Source organism: Pleurodeles waltl, chromosome 1_1 (assembly GCF_031143425.1).
Source record: "Pleurodeles waltl isolate 20211129_DDA chromosome 1_1, aPleWal1.hap1.20221129, whole genome shotgun sequence".
Taxonomy (NCBI): Eukaryota; Metazoa; Chordata; class Amphibia; order Caudata; family Salamandridae; genus Pleurodeles; species Pleurodeles waltl.
Genome location: NC_090436.1, coordinates 858,645,153 through 858,663,962, shown reverse-complemented (window position 1 = coordinate 858,663,962; position 18,810 = coordinate 858,645,153). Strand labels below are relative to the sequence as shown.

General features: G+C 44.2%; 1 protein-coding gene across 1 annotated transcript in view; it reads left to right on the top strand.

The window, feature by feature from the left end:
* Positions 1-18,810, top strand: part of LOC138302262 (trichohyalin-like) — a 250,555-nt gene that overhangs the window by 120,824 nt on the left and 110,921 nt on the right. Inside the window, exon 8 of the mRNA XM_069242564.1 lies at positions 7,469-7,499. Coding sequence (XP_069098665.1) covers positions 7,469-7,499 — 31 coding nt within the window. The remainder of the gene's footprint in view (positions 1-7,468; positions 7,500-18,810) is intronic.

The following is an 18,810-nucleotide window of genomic DNA, read 5'->3' as shown; positions in this document are numbered from 1 at the left end:
GGCTCCATGTTCCAGCCTTAAGCCTTCTACTCTTGATTTATGTGAATCTTGGGGGCCTAACATCCCTTTTCCATGCTTGCATTAGCTTGGAAACCCTTAAATACAAAGCGAAATTATTAAATTTAAGATAGGACTTCACCCACTTTATGCTTGCCACCCTGGGGAATTCATCATTTATAAATGCTAAAGGGTTATGTGGAATTGGCTTACAGATGCACTCTAAAAAAGAAAAAAAGTTTTTGTCTTGCCAGATTGTCGTTATTTTTTAATTCCAGGACAGAAAATGTTATTACCCATTTTAAAAAATATAGTATAAGGCATAAATTGGTAGCAAAGTGCTTCTTATTTCAGTTGCAATCCATGAATGTAACTTGTACCTTGGCAAGCTTTCTAATAATTTTAAAAGGGTGTGCCCCTTGATTATGCATTATAATATTTGTATCAAGGGTATTTTTGATTTAGATTAAGCATTTATTAAGGGATATTAAATGTATTAACAGTTGACTGTGTAACCCATTAGTGAATGATCATTTGAATTACCAATGTGTCCCTGAACCTTTATGGGAATGTTAGTAACCTAGAAAACACCTTCCTCACAGGAATGCTATATTGGTGGTGTGGGGGCTACAGTTCAAATGGGACTTTCTTCCTCAGTGATGATGTACTGAACTAATTCCTTGCACTAGTGGGTTAGGAACCCAAATTCTGAATCCCTAGGGTCTAGGACCTCGGACTCGTAACACTTACCAGACCTCCCACCCTCCCTGTTCTCAGAACTGGGCTCTTTTTTTCTGGTTACAAAAGACTGAAGTCTAGAGATCTGCACACTGGTCAAATCCAGTTTTCTGCTGGGCTCTGAATCGGAAGGCATGGACTGCCTGGAAAGCAAGTGACATCAGTGCGCCTGAATATAGCTTATATGCATCTTGGCAAGCCCCGCCTGGAGCAGAATGACGTTGGTGGGGAGCCGCACAACGCCACCTATCTGTGTGCAGGGGTACTGCTTTCAAAGTTTCTGGATCCAGTCTGATGCCTGGTTAATATTCATAGGGTAAGGAATATGTAGCATATAAGATTATTGACCAGAAAGAGCATTACTGAAGGTGAGTAACTTGTTCCTTACTGCCCATATATGGGTTCTGTCAACACCTAGGTTTTAATGCTTTTTATCTGGGTCCAAGGCAACAAGAAGCCACCCATACCTCTAAACATTGTCAGCATTCATAGAATTATATAAAATCTAGTTCAGAACCACAGGCGCCCCTTAATAATCATAGTTCCAGGTCTTTCAACATATCCCCATTGTTTTAATATTAACAATGTTAAAAACGTGCAGCCAAATCAATTGCCTTCTAAGTAATGCTCTAGGTGAGGCAGCAGAGAAAGAGAGAAAGCAGTGGAGTGTATAAAACAGTAGCAAAAATATACCTTGTGTCTCAAAATACAACAACCTGTGCTCCTTGATAGAGACAACACTACCCCAGCATTTGTGAATTAACTGCATCCCCTACTCCAAGCCTGGGCAGCACCCCATCACTAGGGAGCACTTCTCAGCTATATATACATATATGATACATGGATTATAGTGCAGTCAGATGGGAATGTGGGGCATGGCAATCTGAAACTATGAGAGTCACATTTCTAAATATTTCTGAACAATAGCAAAAAACCTGTATTAGAAAACCAGTAAACCTCACCATTCTTCAGCTTCACTGCAACTGAACTGGCACACACAGAATAACATTCTGCCAAACCTTCTCCCCTTAATCATGTAGCGGTGCCGCTTTCACATCTGTTTCACTGCTCACAGATGTATCAGAACACTGTTTTGGCAAAGTAGAAAAAATAGCATTTTGTGAGTTTACCTCATTTACCAGCTTCCAAGAACCGGAAACCCACAGGGATTTACATCGGATGCTAGCCACTAAAATGCAGCTGGAATGCAGGTGTTTTCTGAACCTGTGTTCTCTCTACACACAGTTGATTTCTCACCATTCATCTGCGCAGGAAATGCACAGCACATTCCATCACTGGTTTCCCACCAAAGTGACTTTAGTAGAAGAATGCAAGCCAGAGGACTCATTTACCATCATCCATTTGCACAGGAAGTGACATCACTGAATTTGCCATCATCAAACTGCACAGGAAGTGAAAAACCTGGATTGGCCATCATCCAGCTGCACAGGAAGTGACATTGCTTGTCTTCTCCCCAAAAGTGCCTTCACTTAATGGAGGCACGCCAAAAGCAAGACATCTTTGTCCGCACCTGCTCGTGCCCAGCACCAGAACTTCTGGTCCTCCTCCCACCAACCTCCCCCTTCAATACTCCACCATGACCCGCCATGCCATGAACCCCAGTCCCATCTACTAGCGGTGCTGCTGCTTCTTCCCTCACAAAACTGAAGGTGTGTCCTGCATACTACTCAACACTTACTCCTGCATTAAACACTCCACCGAAATAAGGGATCTGCCACACATCTACATGCTGGACCTGCTCTTCCTGACCAAAACGTAGCTGATTCCCTTGGTGGCAGCTGTCATGGACGCAGCAATCCCCCCAAATGCAAGATTGCAAGACAAGACAGGACAAACAGACCTGGGGGTGGACTTGTTATCATCTTCAAAGAATCTATCCCATGCTTAACCATCGCGGTAAGCACCACCAGTAACGCAGAACACTTGATTTTCATTCTCCTCATTACCACCAACTTGACCTTGACCAGCACCTTCATCTACTGCCCTGCCAGACAAGACAACATACTAATTTCTGCAGTACTATTGCAGACTTTGTTCTTTGCTCCTACCCCTGTTCTTTGACTCCAGTGCCTTCATCTTCCTCTTCGACCTCAACTACCACTTGGAGGACCTCACCGATCCCAATTTAACCAACCTCTCAAGGACCTGTCCGGCCTCAGACTCACCTAGGCACTACACATGCTGCTGAACACCTACTGGACCTCATCTTAATAAGTAAATTCACAGTAGATAAGCCCACACCAATCACGTGGCCTGACCACACCCGTATATCCATGCCACACCACCGCTGAAACAATACCACCAAGTCTTCACAACGAGATTGAACAAGGTGTCAGACATAGCCTGGTCTTCCAAACTCCTACATCACCAGCCACTACACAGTAACAACCTCCTTGAATCCATCTCCATCTTCAATGCTTGGATTACCTCCTGCACAGATACCATGGCTCCTCTCAAAGACAGCAAAGCCATGAGAACCAGACCACAAGCAAGCTGGTACACAGAAGAGCTGAGGCTCCCCACACACCACTGGAAACAACTTGAATGCAGATGGAGACAAAGTGAGAACAACACAGACAAAGGGACCTGCAAATCTGCACTCAGACACTGACAACTGGAGCTTGGATGGTCCAGTCTAAGCTCAAATTCAATGACAGAAAGTCAGAAGTCATCGTACTAGGCAATTCCCCCCCAGCTCTTTCGCTTCCGCTGTACTCTGAGGCTTTCAATAATCTTCCTCCCCCTAAGGACCAGGTAAAAAGCCTTGGTTTCTGGGTGGATTCTCGTCTGACCATGGATTATCAAGCAAAAAGAGTCTCCTCTATATGCTTTGGCATCTTAAGAGTTCTTAGGAAAATCTCGATTCTTCTTCCCCCTATGGCCAGAAGAATCCACGTTCAAACTCTTATCCTCTCCCGGTTGGATTATGGGAACTCACTTTTTCTCAGCGCCCCGGCTTATGTTATAAAAAGGCTACAAACAGTCCAGAACGCAGCCGCCCGGCTTCTTGTCAATCTTCCCAGACATGTATGCGCTAAACCTGCTCTTTCCTCGCTTCATTGGCTCCCTTTCAAGCAACGTACCTATTTTAAGGCCCTATGCATTGTTCATAGAGCTCTTCAACATAAGGGCCCAATGTTCTTTAGAAAGCGGCTATGTCTTTATGTTCCTTCTCAAAGTCTGAGGTCCTCCTCCTCTCGTCTTGTGACCATCTTGAGGTCCAAGAGAGCTTGGGGGGCCAACTCCTTCCTTACCAAGGCCGCCCGTCTTTGGAATGATCTTCCTTCCGATCTACGTCAGGAACATTCAGAACTACTTTTTAGGAAAAAACTCAAGACCATTCTTTTCTGTAGGTAGCGCTCTCAACTCTCCTAGTGACAGCACCGGTCAGGTTAGGTTAGCGCTGGGATGCCTTCGGGTCAGTACGCGCTTTATAAATTCTTAAACTAAACTAAACTAAACTAAACATCATCAAATAAGAGCCACCAAATGCTTTGTGCTCACTGACCACATCGAGAGCTGCACCAGCAATGCCAAGGAAATCTTTGCCATAGTGAAAGACTTCACCTCTTGGGCAGCAAGCTCCAACAACATAAACCTATTTAAAGACCTCTGCATCCAGCTGTCCCTATTCTTCAGCAATAGGATCATCAGCATCTATCAAAACTTTGAGCCCTAAATGAACCCTTCTATCCTCATAGCCAGCCTGTCCATCTCTACCAACATGCAGTGGACCACCCCAACCATCTAGCCCAACATCACCACTCAATAAATCACAATGCAGTCCATACACTCCTGAGCATCCTCGGACCTCTTCTCTCACCACGTCTTCATAGAAGGACTGGACGCCAGCAGTGCATCCCTTACCATGTTCCTGATCAACTCATTCCTAACAGCCACCTACCTGGATGCCTGGAAACACACCACAGTACTCCCCATCATCAAAAAACCTGCAGCAAGCCTGAAGATGCTAACCAACTACCGACCTATCTCTGTGCTACTCTACCCAGAAAAAGTCATGGAAAAGATAATAAACAAATGCCTAGCCACCCACATCACTGACAACCACCTCCTCATCACTCAATCTGGATTCAGACCCAACTACAATACAGAAACTGCCCTCACCCCTACCACAGACAACATCTGGATGATCATGGACAGAGGTGACACATGGCCCTCATCCTACATGGTCTCCCACCCCATCCTTAACAAATGGCTGCATGAAGCTGGCATCCAAGGTCCCGCACCTCGCTGGATTTGCTCCTTCTTTACAGTCCGCACCCACTCAGTCAGCCTGGCCTCCTTCACCGTAGGCACTGTCAATTCATCTGCTGAGTCCCACAAGGATCCTCACGTAGCCTCACTCAGTTCAACTCCTACATGCTCCCACTTGCCAACATCATTCGTGCCCAGGGAGTCAACATCATATCCAATGCTGAAGACACCCGGTTCATACTCTTCCTCTCCGACAAGACGCCAAACACCCAGACCAATATCTATGCATGCATGAGTGAAGTCACCAGATGGATGCAAACCAACTACCCTCAAGCTCAACACAGACAAGACAGAAGTAGTAATCTTCAGCAAAGAACATCAGAATAATATTCGACAACCAACTCATCATGACCAGCTAAGTGAACAAATTCTCTGCTTCCTGCTTCCACGCACTCAAGATGATCTTCAAATGGCACTTCACAGAAATCGTAGAACTGTCCCCTAGGCCATCCTCAACAGCAAGATGGACTACAGAAACACACTCTCTGGTGGGATCAAACATCAACTGACCAGAAGACTCCAGACTGTACAAATATCAGGCTCATCCTCAACCTCCTACCCTGCACTCACATCATCCTGCACTTCAAAGAAATCCACTGCCTTCCAAAGCACAAACAACCACTTTTAAAATACCTCCCTCACACATACAGACCCTTACAGATCATTGGCCCCGTGAACCTCAACAACTGCATTAACTTCCACAAATCTACATCTTCGGTCAGCTGGACTCGCACACCTCTTGCAGTTCTTTCTGGCCCGGCTGAACTGCTTTTTGCAGTGCTGCCAAGCCAGGGAGACCCAGGAGAGGAGCAGCATTCACATCTCCCACCTTCTCAATCCCTAATGACACTGAGCTACAGGAAGATGGAAGGGTGAAGGCTGCATGTGTCCTGCTGCACAAACTCTGCCTTTCACTTACCTCTGCCTTAATGTGTTTTCAAGAGGTTGGTGAAAGAAAAAGGCAGATGCTGTGTTTTAGGACACTGAAATGTTGAGAGCAGTGGGCCTATACCAGTTCATATAGGCCGCTGCTGCTCTATTGTCTACAATGTATCTCTCAACATTCTCATGTTCTAATATAGCGTTAGAACCCGCTGTGGCGGGCTCTACCGGCCATTAAAGGCCCGCTGCCACGTTAAAGGCCCGAGCCAAAGGTGAGGGCCTTTAACAAGGGAGAGTGCCTTTAATGGCCGGTAGAGCCCGCTACGGTGGGTTCTAAGGCTCTTAGAACATTCTGCCACTCAGGGCAGAATGTTCTATTAAATAAAACAAATTCCTCACAAATCCCAAGGGGACTGAAATCCCCTCAGGCTCCGTGAGGCTTTCTTCACAGCTGTTGCTGTGAACAAAGAGAACATTGGAATGTTGGCTCCGGGTTTTACCGGCCAGTAAAAGCCCGGGGCACTCCATTGTCTGCAATGGAGATCCGAACATTCCTATGTTCTAATTTTTATTATACCAACTTAGGCCCTCATTCCGAGCCTGGCGGGCGGCGGAGGCCGCCCACCAGGCTTCCCCCCTCCGAAATACCGCTCCGCGGTCGTAAGACCGCGGAGGGTATTCCGAGTTTTCCCCTGGGCTGGCGGGCGGTCTTCACAAGACCGCCCGCCAGCCCAGGGGAAAACTCCCTTCCCACGATGACGCCGGCTCGTAATAGAGCCGGCGGAGTGGGAAGGTGCGACGGGTGCAGTTGCACCCGTCGCGTATTTCAGTGTCTGCTTTGCAGACACTGAAATACTTTTAGGGGCCCTCTTATGGGGGCCCCTGCCGTGCCCATGCCATAGGCATGGGCACGGCAGGGGCCCCCAGGGGCCCGCGACTCCCCCTCCCGCCATCCGGTTCCCGGCGGGAGAACCGCCAGGAACTGGATGGCGGGAGGGGGAGTCGGAATCCCCATGCCGGCGCAGCATGCTGCGCCGCCTTGGAGGATTCCTTTGGGGCAGCGGGAAACCGGCGGGAGACCGCCGGTTTCCCTTCTCTGACCGCGGCTGAGCCGCCGCGGTCAGAATGCCCCGCGGGGCACCGCCGGCCTGTCGGCGGTGCCACCGCGTCCCACGGCCCTGGCGGACTTGTTCCGCCAGGGTCGTAATGACCCCCTTAGTCTTTAACATGCATTGCGCAACACTGAAAAACTCCTTAAAGAAATCATAAGTAGCCCACAAAGCAAAGTCTTGTTGCATTGTAGTGCCAGATTTGCATACCTTTGTGTTGAGTGAACCCAGGTTCACAGGATGCATTATAAATGTGGATATATATGTACTCATGTGCAACACCCGGATACTTTCTGCCTGGACTTTAGATATTATGCATGCATACATACTGTTATGCTCATGTGTAGTAGTAAATTAATGCTGTAAGTTCAGTGTTGTACCGACCCCCTCAAAGCTTTTTCATGTCCTGGCTGTTAAGTGTAACAAGATCCTCCTTTATTTTTCAGAAGAAGCAGCTTCTTGAGGAGAAAGAGCACAGTAAGTTTAACCCTTTTTCTAGCTGAAACAAGTCAACACATGAGGAGAATTCAGCATTTTACAGTTGTATTTTTATTAAAGAATAAATACCTGAAATGCTAACTAGTTTCCTTGAAAAAACATGACAAGGAGTGCACTCAAGCTAAGAAACAACCATAAATGAGTGAAAGTGAGATACCAAACGAGTAGAAAAATGTCAACAGTTAAACATTATAAACAGATTTGAACAGTGCCAAATGGTAAAGGATTCTTGTGTAAGCCGTGGCAAGCACTCGAACAAGAAAACAGGCCCAAGAGGTCATAGCAGGTGAAAAGAAAATGTTGGGTGCAAAAAACTTTTAACAACAGATAGTTGATATGTTTTTCACACAAAATACTAACTTTTGGTGACTTACTGTATAAAACAGTACCAAGTGCAATTTGCACTAATCTAATAAAGGGAGCAATTTGTTAACATGGAAACAAATGCTACTACTCTGTCATAGGACCGCCTGGTCTTAGTCATAGCAAAGTAAGGACAACCCACCCACTGACAGGCCTGTAACACACTAGTCTGTTTTCCATGTCCATGGACCAAAGGCTCCAACTTAAGCATTTAAGACAAGCACAACAAAGAATGAATAGCAAGAGTGGGCATGGTTAAAAGCCCACTGAGAGATTACAACAGGCAAGTGCTCTTGCGGGCTTGACCGTAAGAAGGTTGACTCGGCCCTAAAATGATCTTATTCCACTTCTTTTTGGATTGCGAGCAAGTGCTTATACTGTTTGTGCCTCTCAGGTATTTCTAAAGTATTTTGAGAAACTATATGATTGCATACAAGACAAGGAGAACTCAGGGTGTGATCTATATGTCGGCGGTAAGAATACCCTGTTACCACGAAGATTGAGGTCCTCATGACAACTTCGGCGGACGGAAACGCCCATGCAGATGATCTGACCACGAGGGCTATTAAAAGTTTCCCGCTGGGTTGGCGGGTGGCCCAGCGGGAAACAGCTCACAACATTGACGCTGGCTCATAATCCAGCCAGCAGCAATGTTGTGATGCATCGGGTGCAGCAGCACCCATTGCGCTTTTCACTGCCTGCCAGTAAGACAGTGAAAAGCGTGAGGTTGGCCATGGGGGCCCCTGCACTGCCCATGCCAAGTACTTAAAACCATCTGTGTTTAAGAATTGCTCATTGTCATCAGGGCAGGACGGTCAGCAGAACAGAGACAACTCTATTTGGGGCCCCTAAAATGTAGGGACCCTAGACCAGAACCTATTTTGCCCATGCTTTAAAACGTCTCTGCTTTCCCAGGCTAAGGAAGGTCCCTACCATGCACAATCCATTCCCTCTGCTGTGGTTGCAATGCCTATGACACTTGTTAAGAGTTTATATTGTTACATTTATCATTTATGTATTTATTCAGGCGTGTAATATTTGAGTAAAATTGAATGCTTTACAGTTGGCACTGCAGAGATAGGTAAAGGTTAACAAACAGATTTCCAACCAGGAAGTTGGTGAAATGACCAATCAAGTGGTGGATAGGCTATTCTGGCACACATTTTGACCAAGCAAACCTTTAGTGGAATTTAAAAATGTTGCCATTGGTCAATACCAGAACAAAATGCTTCTGTTTAAAAATATTTTTGTGTACGTTGGGCTGGTTCTATCATCTTCTTCACAGAAAATGCGAGTTGAAATCAAATAATCTGGCAATGTGAATAGAAACATCGACTTTTAACATTGAGTGCATTTTTTAAGTAAATTAGCTCAGTACAAAATATAAGGTGATAGAAGCAAATGTTTAATCAAGCCCATATTGATTTTTCTGTGCTGTTAGTGATATATTAGAGGCTTACATGTGACAGTGTTCCGATTATGATGAAGTTTGAAAAACCAAGGAACTTGAATGGTCCGGTCATCCAGCATTAAAAGCATCAATGAATCATGAAGATGTTGCTGGTCGGTTCCCAATGAAAAACTGAAAAAAATGTTGCCAAGTAAAGTAGTTGGTCTTAAGATCCTAGTAGTCAAATAATGCCATATTACGATACCTGTCCTGTTCTAAGATGGTGCTATTTAGGTCGAGCATTTGAGACCTTTTGTATATACTTTAGTATATACTTCTATACTTCTTTGTGGGGTCTCTGCTTTTTCACTGGTTTGTTTCAGTGTCCTTAAAAAATCCTTGCTTGCTAGTGGTCAATCCTTGCTCTTTGTCCCACCTTTTCCACAGTTGTACACTCCCCTGGAGAATGGCCCTAGTACTTGTACTCTTCCCCTTGTGCCATGTAGCTTGTGCTTAGAGATTACTTTCTTCTTAGGCTAATAGCATTTGACCAGAGCGCTGGATGTTTCAGTGGCTCCAGCCTGTTTCTGTTAACAGGGCTCTAGTCTATTACTTATTTTCATCTGCACTCATGTGTGACTTTGTTTATTCCATTCCTTACTCTCCCTAGCGCATTTTCTGTTCTTGCTTTGCAAATGCTTGTTCCTTTTGTCTATCTCTGCGAGCTCACGCGGCACTTTGAATGGCCCCTTATGTCAACTGTTTTGCTTTTTATTTTTAGTTTGTGTGGCACGAAAACTCTAATAGCTCAAACTCGAGCGAACATGAGATGGCAGTTCAAATGCTTGTTTTTTTTTCTTCCGAGGTGGTAGGTAGCATGTGCGCTCTTGGAGTGGGCACGCCCCCTTTCATGTTTCACCATGGCACTAGAGTGTTGAAATGTTAGCTCCAAGTTCTGCAGATCGTTCTTCCCTGTCTGCCCCCTGCCCCCTCCTTAACACAGCAGCTGGTCCATCCTACATCACTGAAACTAAATGAACAACGGTATTCCGCTGCTCTTCAGAGAACCCCTGTTTTATTTTCTGAATTCTATTGCTTCAGAAGTCAAGCTCTGCAATAAAAGAGGCTCCTCTTTAATTCCCCCAAAAAACCTGGGACTCCACATTATTCCTGCCTAGTTTTTCTTGTTTTCGTTGCTTTCTGAAGACCGCCCCAGGAACCGACCTCCAATAACAAATGATTAATGTATGCGGGGGTCAGTTTGTAGTGCCAGCCTGAGTGCCTTTTTTTATTACAGATTTGTGGATGGAATGTTCTTTATTTACATTTTATTGGTAATGGCCCGACTCCGCAGTAATTTGTAGTAATGGATCAAACTCCGTAGTCCAGCGACGGAGGTTTGCTTGTGGTTGGGAACTGCACACCCAGGCGACACAAGTGGTTGAAGGTTTAGGCACTGTAGATGAACGCACCCACGTGCTACCACCACATGCGCTTCAAGTAGCTGCATTCTCACTCGCTATCCTTGGCTACATTCCCAAACATATTTAAGCTCTACGGCCATGTTTGATAATCTACATCCCTTAAAGGGAGGATATATCAATATGCCTTCATTGATACGTTACTTCTCTGTTCTCATTTCATTTTGTTTTCATGTTCGTACTTGTCACAACTAGTTGTGTTTTTGTAGGTAGTGCATGTTTCCTCAAAGCATCTGCTGATGTGCCGCAAAGAATTGACATAAATATTGTGTGCTTGGGGGGTTCCCGTAAGTACAGTTTAATCGGAAAAGCGTTGTAACTAGCACTGCCTGGAAAAAAAAGTATTCTCTTACTGCTCCTTGAATTTTATTTACTGAGAATTATTTCTGCTGGTAAAGAGCGTGCGGTAACTACTTTGTGCATGCCTTTATCTGCTAATGAACACCCTGTTCAGTGTTATGTGTATTTCTTTCTCTTTCACGTCAGACGTGGCAGTAAACCACAACTTTATGCTTGAGTTTAAAAAAGTTAGAAGGCATGTATTCATCATTTGCCTTAATTGTAAATGGTACCCGTGAGGTAATTATTACTCCTGATAGAGCGTTCCGTACCAATAATTTACCTGTATTTGGACGCTCTTTAGGCCGATGAATCTTTTGGCTAAGTGGCACTCTCTTCACCCGAGATCAGTCAATTCATTCAGATCAATAATCAATAACGAACATAAGCAATACCCTGATCAACATAACACTTAACAATTAATCCAGAATACATTTCGGCGAACCCTGACCTTTCGGTCATGAATGACCACACCAGTTTATTCAAAGTTAATGAATTTATTTCCCTATATTAACAAAGCTAGCACAATATAGATGTGTCTCAACACCAAATGATAAACATAAATGAACATTAATAGCTGTCCATAACGACGAAACAGATGCAATCTATGCAGCATTTGAATAACAAGGCATTCGATAATAGCAATGCAAATCACTAAAACTATAATCTGTAATGAGCTAATTGCATACATTGGTCAGCATAGCAAGGTCTCAAATTGCATCGTGCAACAAAAGGAATCCTCATCTAATCTCAAATTAGCATTGGCATGTGGGACTTCATGCAAAAACAATTTAGCAACATTAATTTAGAAAACTCCTAGCTAGGACTCTTATCAAAAATCAGCAGTTGGTTACCTAAAAGAAACACAATGCAATTGTACAATTTCCTTTCATATTTACCAATTACAATCAGCATTCAAGGAAGTCTTCGTCTCACAGGTACCGTTTCTCGATCAGCATGGGACGGGGCAAAGGGGCAGGGGTGGACGGGGCAATTGCCTCACGGCGGCAAAATAAAACTACTACTTCATGCAAAAGGGATCAAAGTTAAAGTCTCTAGGGCGAGAATCAATTAAAGTCTCTTTCTCTCGATTAGAGAAAGCATCAGAGGTTCTTTCAAAATGGCGTCGCAGCAAAGTGGGCCATAATAGCTGCAATGTCCTGCAAAATGGCGGGTAATGGCTGGTAACAGCAATAATGGCTGCAATGGCTGGTAATGGCTGGTAATGGCTACTTTCTTCTCGTGCACCTGGTTTAAATAGACAACAGTTCAAATCCAGTAGGGTCTTCCATTGGAGGGTTCATAGGTTGACTTCAAATTGTCCAATCAAAAACAACAGTTCTCAAGCTTTTACTTAAGCATACATTATCCTTGGAGACGGGTACGCAAGTTGCAACATTTTATACCAATTAACTCACTTTCAGAGCTTCCATTGTCCGCACCTGCAGATTGACCTTGGAGCAAAGAGAAAAATGCCAGGCTGGCACGAAACCTTAAGATAAGCATGTGAACGATCTCAGTGGAAAAGTACAGCTTTAAGCAAAAATACACGTAGCACATTGGAAAAACACGAGCATTTAAACCGTGAGACCAGGCAACTAGGCCAAAGCCTCCACTAAAGTTATGCTAAGCTAAAGCATTTCAAACAAGCAAATCCTAGCACACGTTTACGATTATGTCAGATTCGTGCAGTTCTAATACATCACGTTATATAAAGCACGCTTGTAAATGTTGGCAAACTACTCTGAGGGCACATTTTGTCCCCCTACAATCTTTATTAGTTCGGTTAAAGCCACACATGATTATTGCAGTACTACGTTTAAGCGCTAATAAATGTAAAACCTTCATTTCTGCGTCATCACTCCTTCTGTAGTTGCTTCTCACTGTCGCTTTGTAATTTGACTGACAGAGGGTGGTGACCCACTGATTTTTATAAGTGCCTTATCCTACACGGGTCTATTGAAATAAAAGATGCATTTAATTGCTGTGGGGGCGACAGAAATGATTCCTCAACTTGGCTACAGAAAGGCTTATAGTCCACACCCCTTCTTCCGCTGGATATATATTTTAGGAAGGGTGCCGAGTTGAAGCTGCCAGTGTTACACCAGTCTACAGGATTTGAAAAACGGCACTGAAAGAGAGTGCGGGTTGCTTCATAGTTTGTCATCTTTCTGATGTGTGACGTTTGAGTTGCAACAGAAGTTTCATTTGCCTGCAACAAGCACCCTGCAGGGAGAAGTTTGCCGATTTTAGTCACTATGAGCAGATTATAATACACCCACGATACCACTGGATTTAAAAATACGATGAACTCTTCTCTACATTTGCAGCTGTGGGACATATTTTCGCTACCTGATTCGCTAATGGGAAGCAGTTTTATTTTTGTGCCCGGTTAAATTAGGAAGCTAAATGGCAACATTTTAATTTTTGCCTCCAGATAGAGGAAGAAGGTTAATTGAAGTGCTCTAGTTATATTCAGGGCCACTGGAATTATGTGGTAGGAAAGGACCAAATTATGAGACAGGGTTGACTAATTTATGTGGCAAGAAAAGTCCACACGCGCACACCCCCACACACACCCCCACCCACCAACCTCCCCACCCCATTTAAGACTCCAGAGGTGCCCATGAAAGGAGAGAATACTTTTCAGTTCTGATTCACAGGTTGAGCTGGCCTTTGTCCCACAAATCGGGACATTTGTGTAAAATGAACAAAAGCATCGGGACTCTGGAACAGTCCTCTGAAAACTGGGACTGTCCGGGTCTTCTGGTGACCCTAACTCTGCCACACCAGTCCCTGGACGTCATTGTTTTGCTAGCAGTGCCTGTCTCTTTCTGCCAGCACCGGCGACCTGAGCCAAGTGAACTCTCACTGTCTCAAGGCAGTCGTCAGCTGCCTGACACCCAGGACCCAGTAACCAGACACCAGACGTCCAGCACAGTGCCGAGTGAGTGCCTCCAAAAAAACATTTGCTTTCTCAAACAGTCATAGAAATTACTGTAACACCATGGTATGCCCCTCTGAAAATACTATTCATAAGCTGTTTTACTGTTTTGATGTTTTATTAAATTGTATCCTTGCTAATTCGCTACCTATAAGGCACTTCTCAAATTGCAATCACATTGTTTAATTTCGCGTGTGCAGAAAAATGTAGTGCTCCTGTAGTTGATTATCAATGTCTAACTAAAGGTGTTGTGTGAAAGCAGATACCGGCATCTATGTTCAACTGAACTCCAGTAGCAACTATTGGCCTGTTTCATATTTTTTGCATATTTGAGGGACACATTTGGAAATGAGGTGGCACTCATGTCTGGACATTTGCCCTATTATTAACACATAGAAGAAAGCTGCACTTATGAAATGTTCACAGGAGAACATGGTGGACACAGCTGTTTATTAACAGTCAGGATGCTTTATTATTTTTGATTTAATAATGGCCTTCACTGCTACTATTTACACTATTACGTAGCGGGTGCGACCTTTTAGTTTAACTGGTATTTTAAGAGCAGAATCTATTTATTTCTGTTTTGTGAACCCTTTTTAGGTCGAGCGTAAGTGTTCAACCTCATGTATACTTTTAGTATATTTACTGTGGGCTTAAAGCTATTTATTTTGTTAGTTTAAGTGTCATTTAAAAAACCTTGCTTGCTAGTGGTCAGTCATGGCTCTTTGTCACTCCTTCCGTGTGCGAGCAGGGACCAACTACTCTATAATTACGCTTTGTCCTGTTTATCTGGTCTGTAGGGGACTTTTTTTAACTTAATTTCCTGCCTATGTCTAGGGAATCTTCCCTTTTCATTTGTAGAGCATTCTTGGTCTGAGTTTAGGTTAACCGTAAACAAGGCTATAAATCAGGTCACATTTGGTCTTTGTGGGCTCTCTGCACCCTCTCTCAGCTGCCTGGCTCCTGCTGTTCCTTGGCTTGGATTTGCTTTATGGAGTGTGCCGGCATGCGATCTGTGTGCTGACAGTAAGGGCAGAGGATCACTTGTTTTTATTGCCAGTTCCCTTGTATCTCCTCCCTCTGCCTCCTTTAATTCCAGCCACTGAGGGCTGGAATTTACAGTGTGCTTTGAAAGTACGACAGAGCAGAGGCTTCAACAAGACACGCACCGTGGCTTTACATCCACAGTCCTCAGGAAGCCACCCAGCCGCCGCAGACAATCGAACATAATTTTCAGGGCTGCTATGCCTTTAATGAGACAGTACCTGACATTAACATCAGTGCAGCAATGCCTTCAATGAGTCAGTTCACTCTTGAGCACAAAGCTTTTATTTCAATGGAACATCTCCAGAACAATAAGAGCAGGAATTCTATACTCATTAAGCCTTTGACCACACCGCACAGCAATTCTGCAGTAGTTTAAATATGATGTCCACTTTTTTAAAAAAAAGGGATGCGCTGCTAAACAAGCGAGATCGCGCTGCGAAAAAAGAGAAAAAGTAGTCCACAAACTGGACGGAAAACAGCAAGCCTCGTATGTTTTCAGTACTTGGTTGCTGTGCTCGAGGAGGGATAACCACAGGAAAAGGCATGACATATACATGCCTTCCACTAATGAAAGCAAGCAGATTTCAAAAGGCAAGCCCACGAACCAGTGAAAGACACTGACATGACACGGACGGGGCTACAAGCCCTTTTCTAACCACTACAGCGTCTCGCAAACGATCCGCATGCCCAAGCGCATGCTACACAGGCTCGACCCTAAAAAAGAATCAAGAGGCATATGGTGTAAATTAGCCTGAGTTGTGGGCGGAGTTGTAAGGGCAGAGGATCGCTTGTTTTTATTGCCAGTTCCCTTGTGTCTCCGCTCTCTGCATCCTTTAATTCCATTCAGCCAGCCCAGGAGGGCTGGAATTTACAGAGCAGAGGCTGCAGCAAGACACTCACTGTGACTTTACATCCACAGCCCTCAGGAAACCACCCAGCCACCACAGACGATGGAACATATTTTTTAGGCCCCTGTGCAGCTGAGGGTGTATTTTGAGTGCCTGTTTGTGGCCCCCCCTAGTGCTCTACAAAACCCCCGCCGTCTGCTCCCAGAGGATGCCGGTACTTAACTGCTAGCAGACTGAAACCGGAGCACCCCTGGTCTCCATAGGTGCCTATGATATTTGGGCCCTACTCTGACCTGTGCACCTGACCGGCCCTGTGTTGTTGGTGCTGGGTGTTTTGAGTTGACTTGAACCCCCAATGTTGGGCTGTCTACGCCCCGGAGACTGAACTTGTGAGTGCTTTAGTTACCTGCTAAACTAACTTGTACTTACCTCCCTCAGGAACTGTTGATTTTTGCACTGTGTCTTCTTTTAAAATAGCTTATTGCCATTTTTGCCAAAACTGTCTACATTACTGTTTTAATTCAAAGTTCCATACTTACCTATGTCAAGTACCTTACAATTTATGTATTTACTTGAATTCTGAATGTTGTGGTTCTAAAATAAATTAAGAAAATAATATTTTTCTATATAAAAACCTATTGGCCTGGGGTTGAGTCTTTGAGATTGTGTTCTCATTTATTGCCTGTGTGTGTACAACAAATGCTTAACACTACCCTCTGACAAGCCTACTGCTCGACCACACTACCACAAAATAGAGCGTTAGTATTATCTAATTTTGCCACTATCAGCCTCTAAGGGGTAGCCTTGGACTCTGTGCACACTATCTCTCACTTTGAGATAGTATATACACAGCCACAGCCACAGCCACAGCCAACTTCCTACAGTCAAAGAATAAGAATTATGTGTGACCAATGTCTCTTGAGAGCTTGAACCATGATCAAGAAGCCCTCTTCTGTTGGTAAATGGGTGGAGAGGCACAGGGTATTTTATTCTAAAAAATAAAAAATAATCTTAGCAAATCAGCAATTACCCAGAGGAGTCACGTGTACCCAGAAAATAGTTTTCAGAGCTAAGAAGTGTGGCAACTGTTAAACCTGGCATCCTTGGCGTAGTTTCCCCCTAACATTTAAACTCAGACCTCCTGTTTCTGCTGACTTCGCTTTTTGCAGGTATAAGGATTCTGCCTACTTTTCCACTGTTAACCAGTGCTAAAGTACTTGTGCTTTCTCTAAAACATGGTAACATTTGCATATACCCAGTTGGCATATTTAATTTACTTGTAAATCCCTAGTAAATTGCACTGTCTGTGTCCATGGCCTGTAAATTTCATGGTGGATGTTTGGTCTGATAAAAGCAATCCATGTACTTGTTGTTTTCGTGTGCCACCGAAAAAACACACAAAAACGTGCATTAGATAATGCATGATGGTCTCTGCTGAATTTCATGGTGGCTGTTTAGATAAATAAAAGCAATCAATGTACTTGTTGTTTTCATGTACCATTCCCAAAACAATAATGTAAAAAATAAAATAAATAATGGCAATATTTTCATTTTTTGCTGCAGATAGAGGAAGTAGGTAGATGGAAGTGCTTTAGTTATATGTAGGGCCACTGGATTTATGTGGCAGAGTGGACCAAATTATGTGGCAGGGTTGACCAATTTATGTGGCAAGAAAAGTCAAGTTATGCATTTACAGTACTGTAGGAAGCTGGCGTGGTTTGTAGTGGGTATCTTGGACTTACACGTTATACCATGTCCAGTTATCCCTTAATAGTGAAATGTAGTAGTGTTCAAGAAGCTTAGGCTAGCTATAGCAGAGCAGCTTAAGCTGAACTAGGAGACATGCAAAGCTCATGCAATACCACTTATAGTTACACAGTACTTATATACAAGTAAAGACAATACTCAGTGTTACCAAAAATAAAGGTATTTATTCGGGTGACACTGTACCAAAAATATCTTAGAGACAATACTCTTTCTGGAGGTAAGTATTATACACTAGACACCAAAATTAGAGAAGTAAATAGTCATAGAACAATGCAAGCATTGGGAAATGTTATAGAATGCAATGGGAGAAAATAGGTCTAGGGGCAACACAAAACATATACTAAGAAAGTGGAATTTGAATCACATATTCCCCCCTAGACAAGTGTAGTGTGTGCAGAATTGCTGGGAGAGTAAGAATACCGTAAAGGTAAGTAAATTACCCTAACCCAGAGCCCAGAAAAGCAGGAGTAAAGTACTGCAAGTTTCCTTAGGAGACACTACACCTCGTGTTTGGGATTTTGCAGCAACCAGCCAAGTCTGCAAACCACAACTGCTGGATTCCTGGACCTGAAGACCTGCAAAGAAAGGGGACCAAGTCCAGAAGTCGAAAGAAGTTCCGGAAAGTACAGGAGCCCCTGCCAACCCAGAAAAGGGTGCAAAAGAAGAGTCCCCGGTTAGTCGAAGACTGCAGGAATGCACCCTAGGAAGATGCCAGCGGGTTCCTGCGCGATGCAAAGGGTGTCCCACGACGTGAAGATCGTTGAAGATGTGATTTCGGGTTGGAAGTCACCAACAATCCTTGGTTATGACAAAAGTGCATTTTGTGTCAAAATGGCACTAGATGGACCCAGGAGGGACCTGGGGGCCTCAACTCTGTGGGAGGAGGAAGAGGGGTCTCTCAGCACTTTAGAGAGCCATCAGGATTCCAGCCAGCACCCCTGCTAGTCCCAGGACATGGGGACAAAGGAGGTGCAAAATGCGGTTGATGCAGCACAACAAAGGAAGGTCCTACGCCTCCGGAGAACAACTCAGCGAGTCAAGCGTTGCAGGATGGAGTGCTGGGGACCTGGGCCAGGCTGTGCTCAAAGGAATTTTGCAAATAGTGCACAGA